The 20,113-nt window shown below is 29.2% G+C and overlaps 1 protein-coding gene across 2 annotated transcripts in view; it reads left to right on the top strand.

Annotated features, from left to right (window-relative positions):
- LOC129914636 (short neuropeptide F) overlaps window positions 1–20,113 on the top strand; it is a 209,732-nt gene that overhangs the window by 65,860 nt on the left and 123,759 nt on the right. The window contains exon 1 of one of the 2 annotated variants that reach the window (XM_055993974.1): window positions 5,390–5,541. The exons of the other annotated variant lie outside the window; for it this stretch is intronic. Coding sequence (XP_055849949.1) covers window positions 5,521–5,541 — 21 coding nt within the window. The 5' untranslated portion in view covers window positions 5,390–5,520. Of the gene's footprint in view, window positions 1–5,389; window positions 5,542–20,113 lie in introns of those variants that run through there. 2 annotated transcript variants of the gene reach the window in all.

Genomic DNA, 20,113 nt, shown 5'->3' with positions numbered 1-20,113 from the left:
GGCTAGCTGAGAATATAAGCTTTCATATGGCACCACTCCCCTGTCTCTAGATCAAAGCGTTCCAACGCCTATATCGCGGAATTTTGAAGAAAATGAAAATAAAATTTTTGATGCCAAAAGGTAGCGAGGACTCTAACCTACATTTGGGTACAACTCCCATCCCTGTAGTGTAGGTGCACGCGTTCTCAAACCGGGTGAACTTAAAGGTAAAAAAAAAGTTAAGCCCGATTCTGAAAAAATAGGTATGATGTGGCGGTTTAACATGGAAGATGATTTTTGAAGTTATACTTCTTATGGGACGGTGGGTATGAAAATTTCTTTTTTGACAAGAATGTCAAAGGGATTATGACGCGATCACCATCTCCGAGACAATTGGGCAGCAGGGCTGTCGTTTAACGTTTAGAGTTGGTAGTACTTTAGTATTTAAAAATGCAGTACGCCGCAGTACGGTAAAAAAAACACACAACACGTGGCAAGTGGCATGTTTCATGTCGCAAAATGCATGTGGCAAGTGGCACGAGCCATATGGCATTCAGTATACAAAATGTGGCAAGTTGCATGTTGCAAGTTGCATGTGGCAAGTTGCATGTGGCAAGTTGCATATGGCAAGTTGCGTGTAGCAAGTTGCATGTGGCAAGTTGCATGTGGCAAGTTGCCACAAAAAACAAAAACAATAACGTAAATATTCATTTAATATACTGAGTGAGAAGTATAACTTCAGTCGCGTGTACATGTGTACACACACTCTTTTTTTTTTACGAGCGCTTAACTTTCCCTATAGTAGCTACCTATATAACGCAAGTAAAAATCCATGTTTTAGAAACTAAAGTAGGTATAGAGTTTTTGTCAGAATAATTTCAGCATCAGATTGAATTCTGAATACTGACCATTTCCCCCATGGGCACAACTATGTAAAATAAAGATGTTTTTCATCACGCGCCTAACATTGCCTCTAACTATACAAGTCTATCTCTTCTTTGAATTGAAATTTGAAATATTTTCTTTTTGCTTGACCCGTGAAGTTGGTGGAATTGAGGAGCTCCCTTAGTCATAATATGATGTTCATATGTAGCTTGTGTAGTGTAAAAAGGTTTTAATGGAAGAACGGATATTGAATAGTTTTATGAAAGAAAAAAAAAATTACTTTAAGGGTGGTATCATGCAAGTTTAAATTTTTTTTTTTCAATTTCGCAATGTTTGAAAGATACCCATTGTACAAATGTTTTGGGAAATTGAAATTTGCAGATGTGATTGATTTAACCCAAAAAGTATTCCCGAAGTAATAAATGAAGGCAATATTATCGGTTCAGTGACATCACAAATCTATATTATTCATGTTGGATTGAGATTGAATATCTGTTTCCATTATCTACAGTCACTCACATAAATATTGGGCCAAATGCAAATAAAAAAAAAACAAATATTTACAATATAATACTGATAGCTAATGGATGTAACCTATAAAGCTATATTTTTAAAAACGCGTTAAACTTTTACAACCTGTATGCAACGTTGTATACATTATATAAATAGAAAATTTCTTTTTAAAGACATTATAAAGAGTACATTATGCTATGCACTGTCTATTATGAGTTTATAAATACGGCTGGTTATGTTTATGTGCCTATATTATATATACGTACTAGTTTTTTTGAGGCGTTCAGAATTATTATAATTATAATAGGTCAAGTCCATTGGAGTTTTGTGCATTATAAAGAACTTTGAGAAGCTCTTTCTCTGGAACGAAAGTAAGTTTTGACATAAAATGCACGACACGGTCGCACCAACTTGCTCTTGTAGTTCAAAGCACATTTATATCAGTTAATCAATAATTATTGATTATAACCATTCACCTTTATTATTACCAAAACAAAATTGGTTTAACCATTAACGATTTAGGCAGGGGAATACCCCATATCAGCAATTTATAAAAACGGCATATTTTCATTACATCTATGTATTTTTCGAGAAACTAAAAAAACTAACTGGATTTCCTTATTGAGTTATATTAAAAAGAGGAAATCTTATTAAATTTGAGTATAGTTCATTTATTTTTCAACTTGGTACTAGAACAAAAATAGCGACCAATATTTGTATAGATACTATAGAGAACTTGAAGACAAAATAAAAAAAAAACAAATCAGTGAAACGTTATCATCTCTAAATGATCGCTTGTTTCAGTGCGAGAGTGAGACTCTTTCCGGGGCAGTGGTATGAAAATCGTATCATCAACTTTAGCATTTTCTTCAATCTTTAATGTGCAATGGTATTTAATTAATACCACATTTCTATGTAAGTTGAAACCAATGTCTTCAAGAAAAAAAAAATTACATAGAAATGTAGCAATAATTTAATACCATTGCACATTAAAGCTTGAAAAAATGCTAGAAAACGCGGTACGATTTTCATACCCCTACCCCGGAAAGAAGTTAATTGCTACTTGCTTTTAAAAATATAATTCGGTATATTTTTAGTCTGCGTAGGTTTGACCATGTCTTTTTTAACCATCAATTAGTACTTGGATGTATTTTTTAACAGTTTCTGGACACGAGATGTTGTATATTCTTATACAAAAAAAAAACGCCGCTATATTTATTTGAAAAAATACAATTTTCGCAATCTAGTCGAACTTTGAATCTTATTACAACATTATGTAGGAACAAGGTACATATTTGAATTCGTCTAGACTATTTTATTTTAGAGTGGGTCAAAAAACGGAATGCCTTTTTTTATTTTATTCTCCGAAAAATCGATTACTAGACAACTCTAGAATATACTTACCAAATATGAGCTCTTTATATTAATGGGAAGGAACTCCGCTTCGCAATTTTCCATTTTTACATTTGTTTTTACTATTTGCTTTAAACTAACTTGCAAGAAGTTCCAAAGTTTGATTGTGTATACATTAGGGTGGTTCAAAAAATCGAAATGTTTTTTTTTGTATTTAATACTCCGAGAAAACGATTGCTAGGCACCTCTAGAACAGAGCAAGACATATATTCTTACAGTTTTTTTTAAATATTAAGTGGCCCAATATTAACTCCTAAGTGGGCTTGAGGTCAATTTTGTTTATTCTAATATTTTTTTATTCGACGTTTCGGTTGTGATTACAACGTCTATGCAAAAACTTAAAAATCGTTTAGCTGGTCATAGATCAGATATAAATAGCGGACATTCACATAAGACAGCATTGGCTTTGCATTGCATAGATGAAGGACATAGACCAGATTTCAATAACGTTGATATTATACAGACAGAAAAACACTACAGCAAACGTATGTTACTAGAAATGTTACATATTTTAAATACAGATAATACGGTTAATAGGAGATCTGATTGCGAAGGGTTGAGCAATATTTATAGTCAGTTTGTGCATAGAAATATTTTAGGCTAAATATTTAGGTATATTTGACTTGAATTTTGAAGATCATTTTTGATTAGAAGTTCGAAATTTTGAATTTCTTATCAAATGTGAAATTTAGATTTCATTATTTTAAAATTTCGATTGATTGAAACGTCTTTTTCAAGACTTCATTAATTGAATTTTGAAATATTACAAAACTAAAAAAACCAATCCAGATAAAATTTAAGATTTTAAAGATCTTAAACTTTTTTAAGCTTAACATTGTAAGTACCTATAGATTTTTATTTTATTTTTAATTATTACTTTTTAGACTAAGGGCCAATTTTTCAATAGTCAGATAAACCTCAGATAGAGCTTATTCCTAGGAATAAAAGTTTTTTTTATATTGACATTTATTCTTCTGATAGTCTAACTGACGATTGAAAAATCAGGGCTAAGAATATTTATTATAGATTCCTGAAGAAGGTTGTAATCACAACCGAAACGTCGAATAAAAAAATATTAGAATAAACAAAATTGACCTCAAGCCCACTTAGGAGTTAATATTGTATATTAAAAAAGGTCACGAAGATAGAAATAATTTATTAAGTGGCCCAGTATCTTAAAATAAAGGTTATATGTTTTGCTAACAATCCTAGGTATTAATTTGATTCCATTATCACAAATTGCAAAATTATTATTTTTCATACTTTTACTTATGCACTTAATCCTTCAAAACCTTAATTTTTATGAAAATTCAATGAAAAATAAAAGCAAGCTTTTAAGGTTTGTCATGAAAATTAAATTTTCCATGGTAAATAATAATATTTTTTTTTTATTACTACAACATTTACCTATATGGAGTTGAAAAAAAAATGGATACACTTTCCATGTGGTGCAATTTCAATAGTGTTGTTCCTCGCTAAAAATATACAACCTTTAAAATGAAATATTTTGATGGGCATATTTTATTATTTTTTTCTATGGTATGTGAATACCATACAAAATTTCATCAGCCAACCACTTATTTTCAAAGAGCAATTTGTAATATTCTGAGTCTTGCTCTATAAGTAAAAGACTGTTATTAAAGAGTCCAATAACTTTTTACATGATTTTGTTCGATCGGGCCTTAGAAAATACCTAGACATCATCTATCATTTTAATTAAAATGTTACATTACCTATACTACGATATGCAACAAAGTGAATGCAACATATGTATACTAAACTCTTGTATCTACCCTTCCGGATGGAATACAAGGTTATCCAATATCTCAAAATAATTATTGTATTGAGTACTACCAACGATGTAAATTTCATGCTTTTATCACAGAGTAGTACCTAAGACTAGTGAATAAAAGTCTTCGATTCGATCCCCGGCATGATCGCAGTTTTTTTTCACAAAAACTTTAAAAATTGAATTTCTAAGTGGTTAAACCCCATTCATGCTATATATTCTCATAACAACTCCAACTAGTTGGCTGGTTGGGTTAGAACTTTGATTTTGGTTTTTTTTTTAAATTAGAATCTTTCAAATGTACATTTGAAGAGAATTAAATTAATTTAAAATAATAATATGTATTTGTTAGCTTTTCATCAAAGAAAAAAATTTGATTTTACGTTTGCTCGTATTAGTAACTGCTTAAACACAGCATTTCTTGTGTTTAAAGTTAGACCACAGGTTTAGTCCTAAACATAGGTCTAAATTTTTGTATGAATAGGTTAAACTCTGGACTTTCAAAGTAATAGCTTAGAAGGAGCTTAGTAGACAACTATGAATACGGCCCATTTAGTTTTTGGCTTAGTAGCTTACTAAAATTTTTTAGCAATTCACTTAATCGTTTAAAACCAATACAAGAAAAGAAAAAGACAACGGTATTTGTATTATGTCTGTATGTGTAGATATTTCCAAAACTTTATCCAATTAGCTAACTTACATACATACATATATAAAATTGTTTTAGTCAATATAAATTAAACTGATTTTATAGGTACCTACTATGTTTAACAAAAATATATGGTTGGGAATTTATATCTGGTTTTATTCAATTAAAACAACTGTAAAAAAAGGAATTCAACAAATTTTCAGAAGCCTTTCAAATCTATACTAATTTATTTTTTTGTCTGGTGCCTTTCGAAGGGATACGAAAAAAAAAAATACTTTTTGTGGCACAAACAATGGAAAGAAAAAACAATCAGGTAAAAGTGACCAATTTGGGGATTTATTTTAACCTTTTGTGATAAAAGGTTGACCTAATAAAAGAAAAGAATTTTTTTTAATATTTCACTTTGTGGGTAATTTACAAGTATTGGAATACAAGCCACTAAGCCAAAGTCTTAGCTCAGACCCATATTTAAGCTTTTAATTAAATATATGAGAAACATAATATTATGTACCTACACATGAACACACATAAATAAAACTTTGCATATCATAATCTCTTAACGTGTATTTAAATGACAACAAAGAAAATGACTAGCTTGTTTAAGTTGTGTGTTTGAGCTCTTATTATATTGGAATACCAAATTGAAAAAAAAGAGGTAAATAAATGAAACAGTGGTAGGTACCTATTTGAGTATCTTAATTTTAAGGTAAGCTTAAACCACTTAAAATATAATTGGAAATTATAAAATTAAAATGGGGTGACATTTGATGAAACCTCACTGGCAAGAACCAAAAATTTACTTTGTGGTAAATTTCAAACTTAATGAATGTTCATAATTCGAATTTAATTCAAATTCGTTATTCAGTATTCCTCCAATGCCTGTGTATCACTTCCTGTAAGTCTTTGTTTCAAAAAGGTATTTGAATTCTGTGTCTGTGGGGTGGGTATAATATTTTGTAAATTTAAAGCAGTTTCATTTGAAGAGTTCGACAGTGATTATAAAATCATTAAAATTAAACACCAAGCCCAACCTAAAAATTCAAAAAGTTTTAAAATTTTGTGGCTAAGGCTTCAAAAACGTCTGGCTTTATTTAAAAAAAAAAATAGGATTTTTTGTAGATTTTTTATTTATGTTTAAATTAGCCACATTTGCAATCATTTTGGAAATCGACTTTTCCTTTACGTATCTATTAATATTCAAAAGATAAATATTGCATTTTGTTTAATTTTTATACACTTGGGAGCAAAAAAATGGAATCAAACTTTGCTTTCTGTAAAAACGATAAATTAATGTATTTGACATATGTACAATGTACATATGTCATATCTCACCACTGGTGAGAGACCCCCTTCGCTTCGCCCATTTTTTCACTATTTGTACATTGTACATTGTACATGGATATTAATGGTACCATTGAAACAAAAGCTTTAAGTCAATGCTAAGAACTTAAAAATCCGTTCACTTAATAAAGGTCCAATCAACATAAATGAAGTATGTAAGGAAAAAAAGACTGAAATTGAAACGGAGATAATCCGGAAAATTTAACATTTAAAAAAATTTAAGTGCAATTTATTGACAAATAGCGCTAATACTATCGGATGCATATTTAGGTTTTTACCAACAATTCAAAATAAAAAGTTGAAGAAAAAATATTTTAACCATTGCAATTTTTGTTTTTAATACCTACCTACATGTTAAGGGTATTCACGTAACGAGATAATTTTCTACTTTACAGAAAAATAAAAAAATCCGCAAAAGGTTTAAATGAACACCCCAGCAGAAAATAATTGCGTAAACAAGGGAAACAAACAGCTGTTTGTTAAACGTCAAATTGAACTTGTTTAATAGAAAAAAAATATGTCAAGCTAATTTTGCATATACTATGCAACAATAAAAAAAAATTTAATTTGCTCAAATATTTGTGGTTATCTGAATAATAAGACATAAATTGCGTTCAAAAAGATATTCCAGATACGGGGATCCCAGATAGCCTATCCGATAGGTGATTGAACACACCCAAAGTTTATCTGATTTTTTTCTACGGTTTTTTCAAATTTGTGGGATAAAATTCTATGATTTGCGGAATATTTTTCCCATACAAATTTTGACAGCTCTTTTCTACCGATAGAAAATTCTACAGTTTCTACGGTTTCTACTGGGAATACCCCTATTATATAATTTATTTGATTCCGTTTTTTTGCTCTTAAGTATAGTTTTCGGTAATATACCTAAGCTCTTTTACAGGGGAGTTGGTAGTGGGTAGAAATCTAGTACAATAACTACACATTCAAGTATTCATATACTTGTTCCAATCGGCGATAATCAGAACCGAGAATTAATGTTCCTCCCTCAAGAAATTATAAAGTATGAAAATAAAACTTATAACTATGTACAATCTGCTGATTTTAAAAATCTAAAAATCTGTAACAATTGCTTAATGAAAAAGAACTGCATTAAAATATTTAATAACACTGGTCAACAAGGTTTTTGCCACAACAACCAAAACATACTTTTCTAGTAGTTTTTGATGTGCTGAACTCGAATCTGAAGTCAAAAAATTGTTATTGGCCTCCGTTTTTTAAATATTACCGTTAGAAACTGTCAAAAACATCATTTTGGCTGTTTTCGAGGCTATGTTTTTATGTGGGGTAGTTCATTATGAACTAATTTGTAACGGTGCCTATAAGAACTGATTTTATTCTTTCAAATAATGTTTAAATCTTTCCGATATCTCTTTTAATGCCCGAGATATTTAAAATTTAAGTAGCGGTCTTTGAATCAGAAACAACACAGGCTAACCAAATTAAACTTTTTTTTGCCACAAGAACCAAAATATACTTTTCTGAAGGTTTTTGGGTTGCTGAACTCGAATCCGCAATCAGAAAAATTCTATTTGCCTTCGTTCTTGAAATATTACCGTTATAAAATGCAAAAAAAGTTGTTTTTTTTTATATACATGAATGTTAATGGTTTATAATAAATTACCCCACATAAAAACAGAACCTCAAAAACAGCCAAAATGACGATTTTTAGCATTTTATAAAGGTAATATTTCAAAAACGGAGGCCAGTAAAATTTTTCCGACTTCAGATTCGGATTCAGCATCCCAAAAACTACCAGAAAAGTATATTTTAGTTCTTGTGGCAAAAAAATGTTAAATTCTCCAGTACTTGTGACCTAAGAGAACCATTTTAAATGGAAATTACCTTATAAATTTTAATAACTGTTCTTTAAAGATTGATTATAAGATATTTAATAACAAAAAGAAATATTTTAAACAAAGTTTTATAATTCCAAATTATATAGACTATACTAAAAATATTAACAAAGAATTACTATTTGATGATATTGTACTTAATGAAATAGATAACCTAGAAAAAATTCCAGCAATAAAATACAATAAAAAAGAACACATTATTTTTGGAACTTCATTTGTAATTATAGGTACTTATATTGATAATTGTACTAGGAACATTTCTTGTATTAAAAAATAAGAAATTAAACATTAAAATAAGAACAATGGCATCAGAAAATAAAATAGACAAAATTGAAAAAAAATCTGAACTTTTTGATTTAGGTAAAATTAAAAAAAGATACGGTATAGAATAGCTTTGAAAAAAAAAATTATTATTATCATTTGTTAGAATTAGAATTAAACATCTAAAACACAAGGCAATTTTAAAAATTCAACTGGGTACATTTAGGTATTTCTTTTCTTCAAAAATGTTTGTCTTCTGTTTTAAAAAGAAAAGTTAGATTCCAAAGAGGAAGCAAGTTTCGCGTTTTTTTATTCAATTTGGTTCTTATTATATCTGAAGATATAACCAAGATAAAAGACTTTTACAGCAGAGGTTGATAATAAATTCAATATACAGTACCTTGCCATATTATTAGGCTCAAGCGAAAAAAAAAAAAACAATTTTTTGCTTCATGTTGCTGAATTTTTAAAGTTTTTGTCGAAATATCCTGAATTTTTTGCTGTCTCATTTACTTACTCTTATCATATAGATATACGGATTGACTTAAAAAAATTTAAAGAATTCAAAAATTTTGATAAAAAATAACGTGCAAAAGGGAATAAGCTCCAAAAGAGGTTTTCTATGGAATTCATGACCGGAATATTTCCAGACGGGTCCAATACTTAAATTTTTGTATCGAGGAATAACGTGACATTCTTAACTTTATGACAAAAGCCCCATCTTGCATAAATAGTGAAGCTCTGATCGTCTGGTTATTACGTAAGATTCTTAGATTTTTGGTAGTTTATTCTTTCGTAGAAGACCAGACGAGCAAACCTTCACAGTATGTTATTCCAACTTTTTTTAAGTCAATCCGTATCTACATGATAAGTGTAAGTAAATGAGACAAAAAAAATTTAAGATATTTCGACAAAAACTTTAAAAACTGAGCAACATGAAAATTTGTAGTTTTTTTGCTTGGGCCTAATAATATGGGAAGGTACAATAGACACATATTTTGAAGAATTAAATAAAAAAAAAACAATATTTTTAGAACTAAAGAAATATATACATTAGGGTGGGTCAAAAAAATCGAAATTCTTTTTTTTGATTTGGTACTCCGAAAAATCGATTGCTAGACACCTCTAAAATATGCACACCAAATATGAGCTCTTTATATTAAGGGGAAGGTCCTCCGCTTTGCAATTTTCCATTTTTACATCAAGCTTCTACTAAAAAAAATAATTTTTTTATTTATTGACTTTTTAGCAAATTTCTTTTCAGATTCTTGTAGGAAATTGAACGCTCTACAAAAAAAGGCCTTATACACTTTTTTCGTTTATCTAACCGTTTAATAGATATTTGAGGTCCAAAAATCGAAAAAATCTTTAAAAATTCTTTTTTGTTCTTAATTTTGTAACAAATTGAAAAATTATAAAAATCAAACGCGCATGACATATTCTTGTTGGAAATTGATTGCTTCACAAAAAAGGTCTTGATAAATTTTTTCATTTATCTAACCATTCTAAAGATATTCGAGGTCAAATTTAAACAACAATAGAAAAACATTTTATATTTAAAAAAAATTTCCAGTTCACTGAAACTTCATTATTTTCAAATTAGCAAGATATATTCTTGTAGGGGCTTAAACGTCCTACAAAAAACTCCTTAGAATCAAATTGATTGCTTTAACGGTTTAGAAGATATTCGTATCTAAACCAATGCCCACTGATTTCAATAGTTTTCTTACGACCCGTATGCACTGCGATTTCCAAATCGAATATCTTCTAAACGGGTAAAGCAATCAATTTGATGCCAAGGAATTTTTTGTAGAACGTTTAAGCCCCTACAAGAATCCGTTTTGTTAAATTGAAACTAATAAATTTTCAGTGAACTGGAAAATTTTTAAAAATATAAAATGTTTTCATAATTTTTTTTAACTTTGACCTCGAATATCTTTAGAATGGTTAGATTAATGAAAAAAGCTTTTTTGTGGAGCAATCAATTTCCAACAAGAAGATGTCTTGCGCGTTTGATTTTTATAATTTTTCAATTTGTTACAAAATTAAGAACAAAAAACGAATTTTTTAAGATCTAACCGATTTCAACGGTTAGATAAACGAAAAAAGTGTATAAGGCCTTTTTTGTAGAGCGTTCAATTTCCTACAAGAATCTGAAAAGAAATTTGCTAAAAAGTCAATTAATAAAAAAATATTTTTTTTTAGTAGAAGCTTGATGTAAAAATGGAAAATTGCAAAGCGGAGGACCTTCCCCTTAATATAAAGAGCTCATATTTGGTGTGCATATTCTAGAGGTGTCTAGCAATCGATTTTTCGGAGTACCAAATCAAAAAAAAAAAGAATTTCGATTTTTTTGACTCACCCTAATATACATAGGTACCAAAACACTCAAGTAATTTAATTAAAAACAAAAAAAAATTGTAAGAACTAAAAAGCATATACACAAACAATCAATTAATTCCTAATGAACAAAAATATATTAATAAATAAAAAAATTGTTATGAAATCATAAATACGAAAAAAAAATTGTTTTATTGAGATAAAGGAGAATCTCTCTTGCTAAATCAGCATAAATACTTATTGTTAACCTTAGAGAATAAGAATAGTAAATAATAAAGTTAGTCTTAAGACCACATCCATTTGTTTGATTTATATTATAACTTAACTGGCTTGAGTAGGTAGAAGAGCATGTGCACGGTTAAAAATTCTGTTGTAGTTTTTAATACAACCTTTGGAATTAGGCCTTTTCAAAACAAAAATTAATAGTTTAAAATACAAAAAATTAAAATGTATCAAAAGTATTGTAATATAAGAAAATTTTAATTAAAAATCTGGTTGAGAATTGGAATTAAATAATCACCTTCTTTTTTTTTAATACAAGAAAATCAAATTTTAATCAAACTTTATTAAAAACGTAAACGAAGCCATTTAAAAAAAGAAAGAAATTTGTTTGTGCCTGGGTTTAGGGTTATTGCTAACTGAAAAAGTACCTATATAAAACTGTTTGGATTCAGAAAAATGCAATTGGTAACCTTTTTTTCTGATAGAAAATAAAAATTAAAAATCTGAATTTTGCACTATTTTGATGGCGCTTTGCGTTTTTTCGAAGTAAAATGTATGAATTACTGACAAAATTTGAACGGTAATAAGATTTCTCTTCACATAGTTTGTGGAAAAAAAAAAGAAAAGAGGAAATAATATCACCATTAATATATTTATGATGCATAATCACTTTTAGAAATATTGTGTTTCATTTTAAAGAAGTAAGAAAGAAGACACTTAAAATAGTAAAAAGAAAAAAATAATAAAAAGAAAAAGAAAGAAATAAGTACCATTACAATAAACTTAAACTTTCAATTAAGGAAAAAGTCCTTGATTTTTAATACACAAAATGAAATTTCAATAAATTTTGTATTCGACTTTTATTTAAAATATAATACAACCAATACTTTAAATTTAAACACAGTTTTGGTGTTGCCTCATATGTAACCCAAATTTTTATAGAATGTACACCAAAATTTTTAACCGTGTGTTAAAAAATTGTGGTACTAGATCTAGTCTTGAGTAAACTACCACCTTCAATAGAACGGCGCACTTATAGGCACCTACCTACGTTAAGATACAAGATAGCCCCTAGGCTTCCCTCCTAAACCTAACACTTTACATAGGCACTTTTACTTTTTTACACAAGTAAATACAATAATAAATAACAATAAACAATTTATAACAAATGAAATAAAAATGTACTACAAAAATGGGATTTCAGTAAAGGTTAGGTATCGTTATTAGTTTGCTCCATGACTAGCTTTAGCTTTGTTTAACTTCACGTAATGTCAAAACATTTGTTGAATGTTTTATACAATTTAAAACTTGAATAATGCATCATTTCAACTTGTTGTTTTTAACGGAAAGTACTGTCGCCTGAGAGGATTCAGCTTACAATTTAACTTTAGCTCTTCTTTCATCACTTGAATATGCAAATGACCTACTGTGTCAACCACAAAATGGTGCACATTATATCTACAAAATTTCTATAGCAGGAAGTTTTACAACGAGGCAAAAGATACAAAATAAAAAAAAACTTCAGTCCTACTGTTTTTCTAACATTATTTTTCTACACGGTGTATTTTTTGTTTTTTATTTTTTTTTTTAAAGTTTGATTAAAGTTCCCATTAATTTAATTTTTTCAAAGCCATCTTCACCCTGCTGGGTTTTGCGTTTTTGTATATTTTTTATCTGTGAGTTATGTTTTGAGGTCAGAAAAGATACAAAAAAAAAATTGAAATGAATTTAAAGGGCGGAAGGTTCGCTAAGAAAAATGAAAATGAAAACGAAAACTGTCTTGTGGGGGTCGCGTTTATTTGCTCATATAAGAAAATAATTTTCGATTTGATATAGCTTTTTACGGCCTTTAGTCCATAGAAACTTACACATATAGATTTTTTAACAAAAACCTAATATGAAATATATCCAGCAAGATTAAGATTTTAATCATTAAAACTGGAGAGGTTTTTGCCCGAGGTCTGGCTTGTTAACCCTTAACTATAGTGGTGGGTCCAGGGGACCCACATCTACTTTTAAAAAGTTAATAAAAACCGTTGAAAATGAATTTTCTCTTTTTTTTTTTTTTTTTGTTTCTTCTTCTAAAATTGTTATCTTTTAATGCTTAAAAAAAAAATTTATAAAAAAATTCAATTTTGTATTTTATTTTATCATTTCAAAACACTACAAATTTTCACCACTATAGTTAAGGGTTAATGAAGAAGTAGAATACAAATTATATATACTACTGAAATAAATCAGTAAAGTAGAAGAAAAGCACTATATTAAAAAAAACCGTATGATACTTCTTTTTTTCTTATTTTTAAAACAGAGCAGTAAGAAAGGGTTCAAATACAAAATTTCATGAAGAATGCTTAAACAATATTAACAAAAATCCAAAAATGTCATAAAAAAGTACAAGTTCTAGCTGGAAACTGACATAATCAGTTGAATTCAGTGGCGTAGTAAGGGGGGGGGGGGAGGGGTCAGGGGGATATATCCCCCCAATTGGGATCGATAAATTGTTCAACATAATCAGTCATGAACCAAATAAAATTTAGTTCCTACTTCTTGTACTTACAGGGCTCCTAGAGGCATTGTCAATAATTGTACATTCTATACCTACATTCTAAGGGAAAAACACAAAGTCAACTTCATCTGAAAGAAATTTTTATTTCGGCAAATGATTTTTAATTTCATGAGGACCTATTTCCGAGATTCTTGACAAAATATGAACATTGGAAAGTAACGCAAAGAAACCGCTATGGGTTTCGATTAGCTTAAAGGTTATAAGTATGGTTCACCAACTCTAGTTTCCATTAAGTAGTGAGTTTCAAAGAGTGAATTTAGAATAATTGGTCCAAGCTATGGATCTCACCAAAGATTTAAGAGATCAACTAACAATTAAACGAGCAGAAGATAAACAAACACTTTACAATTTACTTTTATTATTCGCTCAAATAAACACACTATTTAAATCACTTTGTTTACAATATCCAACGCTACATTTCACCTTGTACTATAATCTGTCACTTTCAAAATTAAAGTGTGTCCGGTCCATGTCCGCGCCATCTATTTAAAGAAACCCCTAGTTTCAAGTTTAGAATTACTGGGAATTTCTTGTCTTTTGCTTCTAGAAATTTCCTTTGCAAGAGGTGGAGCTGTGTTTATCTTCGCAGTAGGGTAAGCTGGGATGCATTTGACACCGGGGCACTGACTCTTGACTCTGCGTTCTTCGGTATGATCGTGCTCTTAATAAAGAAAAGTTTGGATGCAGAAAAAAAGCATAATTCGATTTAAAGTAACAGTAGGAAATTTCACAGGCTTTCTTCAACTCTTCGCGGAGTACCACGTGTTTTCTGTGTTTCTGATCTAATTTTTGACCACCAGTATGTAAGCGATTTCTGAACCTAATAAAAAAAGTTTTTTTTATAGGGCCTTACCAATAATCAAATTTAAAGCTCAGTTAAATATTTAACTGAGCTTTAAATATTTCTCCATACCAATAACCAATTTAATAGTCAGGTTAAGGGTTAACGCCACGTTAATTTTATAGTTGGGAAACTGAACTATAAACGCACGGTTAAATTAAAACGCACGATTTGCACTGTCATTTTACAGCAACAAAAAACAGTTGTCAAGTCAACAAGTTGTTGCGGCAATTTATTAAATATATAAATGGAAAAATGTATTTGTTTATGAATATTTATCTTTTTTATTAATAAATATTCATTACTTTCAGAAAAGGCTGAAAAAGAAAACTTAAAAAGAAATAGATCTGCAAATTTTCATCGTCGTACTTCACGATAGATGAACTTTTTTTCATGCACTCTTGGCCTCATTTTGGCATTAAATGTAATAGATCTGGTAATAGAAGCACAATTAGTAAACGCGTGTTTATTTTGATTATTAGTATACACCCAATAGTGAATCAATACTTTGATAGCACTCTGCTTAAAGTTTAGTAAATTAAAGCCAGCTTTGTGAAAAAATAGTATTAGTTATTGAAAAAAAAAAAAATAAAACACTTATGAAGCTCCTTCGGGACACCTTTGACTTTGGCAATGGAGGCACAGTTTTACGTTGATTTTGGGGAATTATATATTTAATAAATTATATATTGACATCGATTAATTTTGATTTAGACGGACTTTTTAGAGTGATTTATGTTGTTTTTGTTTTTTTTTTTTAAATGAATTTATTGATTTAGTTTTTTCGATATATTGTTTAGTAAATTGCTTTAAACCAAAAATTTATTTTTGTTTTTCTATTTAAACAACAGACGATCTATATCCGTTGATAGTTTTAAAAATATAACGCACACCATGTACCTCTTTTAAAGTCAAATGTGCCCAAGTCCCGGGGCACTTTTGACAAAATTACTTTTCTTAGAAGACATTATTTTTAAAATTTTTCAAATGTTGTGAAACAAAAAATTTACTGTTATTATAATCTTGAATAGTCAATAAAACAAATACCAAACAAAACATTTGAATACAGTCACAGTTTTCGAAAATACAGACTTTTAAAAACTAAATGTCAAATGTACCCCCTTCTACTCTAGTGGGTAGTGTGTTCAGACATTTATCTTAAACGTAGTTGAGTAATTCATCGTTACTGTATCATACCGTCTTAATTGGAATTGGTTAATTATTGATTTAATATAGCTCTTTATGGCCTCTAGTCCATAAAAAAATTTGCAGACCTGAATATAAACAAAATTTGCGTCTTAACAATTCAAGATGTCTCAATATAAGTCAAAGCGCAGACAAGAGAAATAATTCGTATAATAACTTAATATATTTCTCTTGTAAAGCTAATAAATACAATGATCTCATCTGGATCATAAGGAAAATAAAACACAGCTATAGGCGTGTGAAATATATGAAACTTTGATGTTTTCTCAAGTTTTGTTACTTTGGACTTAATGATGATTTTCAAAAGTATATCGAATTTTAGATTTTATTTATTCATGACAAAATGTTATGAAACTTTCGCAGGGAATGAGAAAAATACCAAAAACTAAAAAAAATAAAGTGATATAACCTCAAAAATAATGTTTTAAAGCTGTACAAAAAGAAAGAGAAAAGTTTTCTTTAAAAAAAATGCACTCAAAGCTCAAACATCGGAATTTTGAAACTGAGTAACATACTTATGTCGTTTTCGATTGGAATCACTCAAGGATTCACTAATTCTGAAATTCAATAAAACATTTTGAATCGCTTCAACATATTTGCACATATTTGCATTGGTGGATAATCAAATAAATTTGTTTTGTTTTTTTCACTACGAAACATTTTTAGACGTTTATTTTAATATTAGTGATTTTGAATGAATTCTGTTTTGAAGAGAATTTCTCTTCTAAGAAGCGTTCTACATATCTGTCATTTTCTTGCGAATAAAACATTTTCAGAAGGCTTCTGAATGATTCCGAACGGCCAATCGAAAACGGCATTAAACTAAGTATGTCATAATACATATTTACTTTTCATTTTGTATATATATATATATAAATGTAGTTATTATCCTTATCTCAAATAAATGCTTACAAAAAAGAAGATAATTATGTGAAGGAACAATATCCATTGAAATGAACTTATTCTCATTCGTATTACCACACGGTAGGAGAAGAGCATATTGCATAAAAAGTCATATCTTTTCTTCATGACTTGGCTGTTTTCTGTTTGCCATTTTAAGTATGTATTTCATATAAAAGTGAGAGTATGCTTCCTAGTGGTGTGTAGAAGATACGAGTATTTAAAAAAAAAGTGTTTCTTCATCGGTTATATTAAAAAAAAGTTATTTTTTGTATCTAGTGAGAGTTTTTATAGCACAGAGGGTTTGAATGAATTTTGAGAAAACTAGAAGCACTCAAATGTAGATTACGTATAGCACTTTTAACACTTGAAGAGTCATTGCATCCAATTTGATGAATGGAAGGTACTGTCATTTATCACTCACATTCTGTACTTCCATTAATACAGGCCAGAATTGACATTTTCAGGGCCTCAAATCAACATTATAATGTTTAAAAATGAAAAAGCAAAAGAAATAGATTATTAACTATGATTTACCTAAAATTTTTGTGAAGTTCAACAATTCTTTAACCTACTTTAAAATAATACCATCAATTACTATTTATAAAATGTGAAAATTTTCAAATATGATTTAGCAGTACAATTGGCAATAAGTTGGGACAAGCTCAAAAATGCAGGACTGCAGCAGTGCTGCAAAAAAAAAATGATGAAATTGTTATACTATGTATAATTACGAGGGAATTTTGACATTTTTCAACAGACTGAATAAATGGAAGTTATTTTGCAGAACTGCTGCAGTCCTGCATTTTTGAACTCGCCCTTCCTTGATATAAAATGTAAACATTTGAAATTTTTGATATAATTATTATAAAATTATTATTCTTTTTAACTTTTGTGCTTAACAACTTAAAACTAATATTTGTTGAAAAAAAGATTTTTATCTATTTTTATTTTATCTCAATCTTATGAATTTTGAAAAGATAAATAAACACTGTTTCAACCAAGTCAATTTCTTATTTACTTATTCGTATTATTTTTTGTTGAACCAATGAATATGTTACATTTGATTCAATCCTTTGATGATATTTTCTTTTCACTAAAAAAATACAGCATTCACGTTGTTATAACGAACACTGCACGTAAACAAACAGAATTATGATTTTTAAATGGATTTCATATTGATTTTATTCTGCAGAAAAATCTTCCATTTATTTATATATCCACATTAAGGTGGTCCTTTTATTGCTTTTTCGAAATTCCACTGTGGATGGACATCAATCTCTAATGTTTGCCGTTTCTTATTTCAACTGCCGCGAGTCTAATGGAATACCCCATATAAAACTACCTATAAAAATCAAATCATATATAATAACATATTTGACATGAAAATTTCACGTTAAATCCAGGAGGGGAAGGGTTTCAAAAAAATTCTTTAAAAAATTAGGGGAATTTTTTCTCAACATTCCCACCCTAATGTACCTATATAGAATAACTGATTATCAACCAACAACTCGTAAATGACTACATTTTTGCCTTCAAAATTTGCGGCATATTCCCTAGTATCGAAAGGATTACACAGATTATAAGGTTTAAAAATCGATTAGCCTAAAGGGTTAATATTTTATCAATTCGTAAGATGACTCCATTAAGATAGTAAATGTGTTATCGGCCGAAATTTGATTTCAATGTGCAATATTCACAGTAGCAAATGTAGGTTTTTATTTTTTGCTTGGTGACTAGGTTGTCGGAGGATAAAGTCCACGATTTTCGTTAAGCTCTCTTAAACTTTGTTATAGTTATTAAGGTAGAAATACTGAAACAGGGGTTTTATTGGAATGGAAGAGGAAAATGGATAAACAAGGTCCGGTCTCCGGTGGTGATTTTTTTTTTTTTTTGTATACACATACATACATACATACTTTTTGTTCTAGAGAGTTGTCGAATTCTGCATATTTTTTTCAAGTGCAACTATTGGCGAATACCTTTAATTCTAGACTGGGTGCTTTCGGCAGTAGTTAATATTAAAGTAACATGATGTTTAAGAACTCCATGAAAAGTGTTAGTTTTTCATTGTAAGGGAAAAGAGTAATAGGTACATAGTAGATGGGAATTGTTGCGATGTAAAACTTCTTTGAGGCAAGTAGGTACGGCCAAGAGCTGAGTAATGCATTACTTAATTCATATGTGGTATTAACTTCGTTATTTTGTATTTCCATATCAAATTTTCAAAATAGTATTATATAATTTGAGAAACTTTTGACATTTCACATTATTTTGCGTGGTATTAAAAAATTTTTCGGAGATAAAATATGCCGGGATATTGGGCGGAAACTGTACTGTACATATAACATATGCACAAAATGTGAATAGAAAAAGTTCATACTTTGCAATTTTTCAAGTAAGAGAATTAACTACGTTTAATGCATCGCATATCACGCTCGGTAACTGATGGCTTGAATTTTCTGGCCTGGGTCGTTAAATAATTTTATGAAGCAGATTGAAAAATGAGGGGTTTTGAATCTGAAAAGAAAAAAATTTTTAATTTTCTTTGTACTGAAAAAGATGATAAATAAGTTTACCTATTCCATGTTGGCTAGATAGATGTATATATGCCTACAACTGGACATCCGGGTCTGAACATCCCGAGGACAACCTAGTCAGCGGACTCTTTAAATTAAGTTTATCCATGTAGATATAATATTTATTTATATTTTATATCTCAGTCATTGTATAAGGTTAGGCCCCACTGTGCCAACTAAATTTCGTAATAATTAATTAATTAATTGATTATAACACTGGTCAACAAGGTTTTTGCCACAAGAACCAAAATATACTTTTCTAGTAGTTTTTGGGGTGCTGATTCCGAATATGAAGTCAGAAAAATTTGATTGGCCTTCGTTTTTGAAATATTACTGTTAGGAATGTCAAAAAAAGTAATTTTGGCTGTTTTCGAGGTTATGTTTATATGTGGAGCAATTCGTTATGAATAAATTTGTAACGGTGCCTATTAGAGCTAGTTTTATTTTTTTTTTTCAAAAAATGTTTAAATCGTTCCGATATCTCTTTTATTGCCCGAGATATTTAAAATTTAAGTAGCGGTCTTTGAATCAGAAACAACAGGCTAATAGAGTTTCTCCGATTTCGGATTTGAGTTCAGCAATTCAAAAACCTTCAGAAAAGTATATTTTGGTTCTTGTGGAGAAAATTCTGTGACCAGTGACTTAAACTTTAGATTAAATTTAGTTTCTCTTTGGCTTATTAAATGAAACTTAAGACATCTCGTGCAATAAAAGATATATCGGAAAAATTTAAACAGTTTTTGAAAGAA

The sequence above is a fragment of the Episyrphus balteatus genome, chromosome 3 (genome assembly GCF_945859705.1).
Source record: "Episyrphus balteatus chromosome 3, idEpiBalt1.1, whole genome shotgun sequence".
Taxonomy (NCBI): domain Eukaryota; kingdom Metazoa; phylum Arthropoda; class Insecta; order Diptera; family Syrphidae; genus Episyrphus; species Episyrphus balteatus.
The sequence above is the reverse complement of the archived record's forward strand: the minus strand, read 5'-3'. Positions and strand labels throughout refer to the sequence as shown.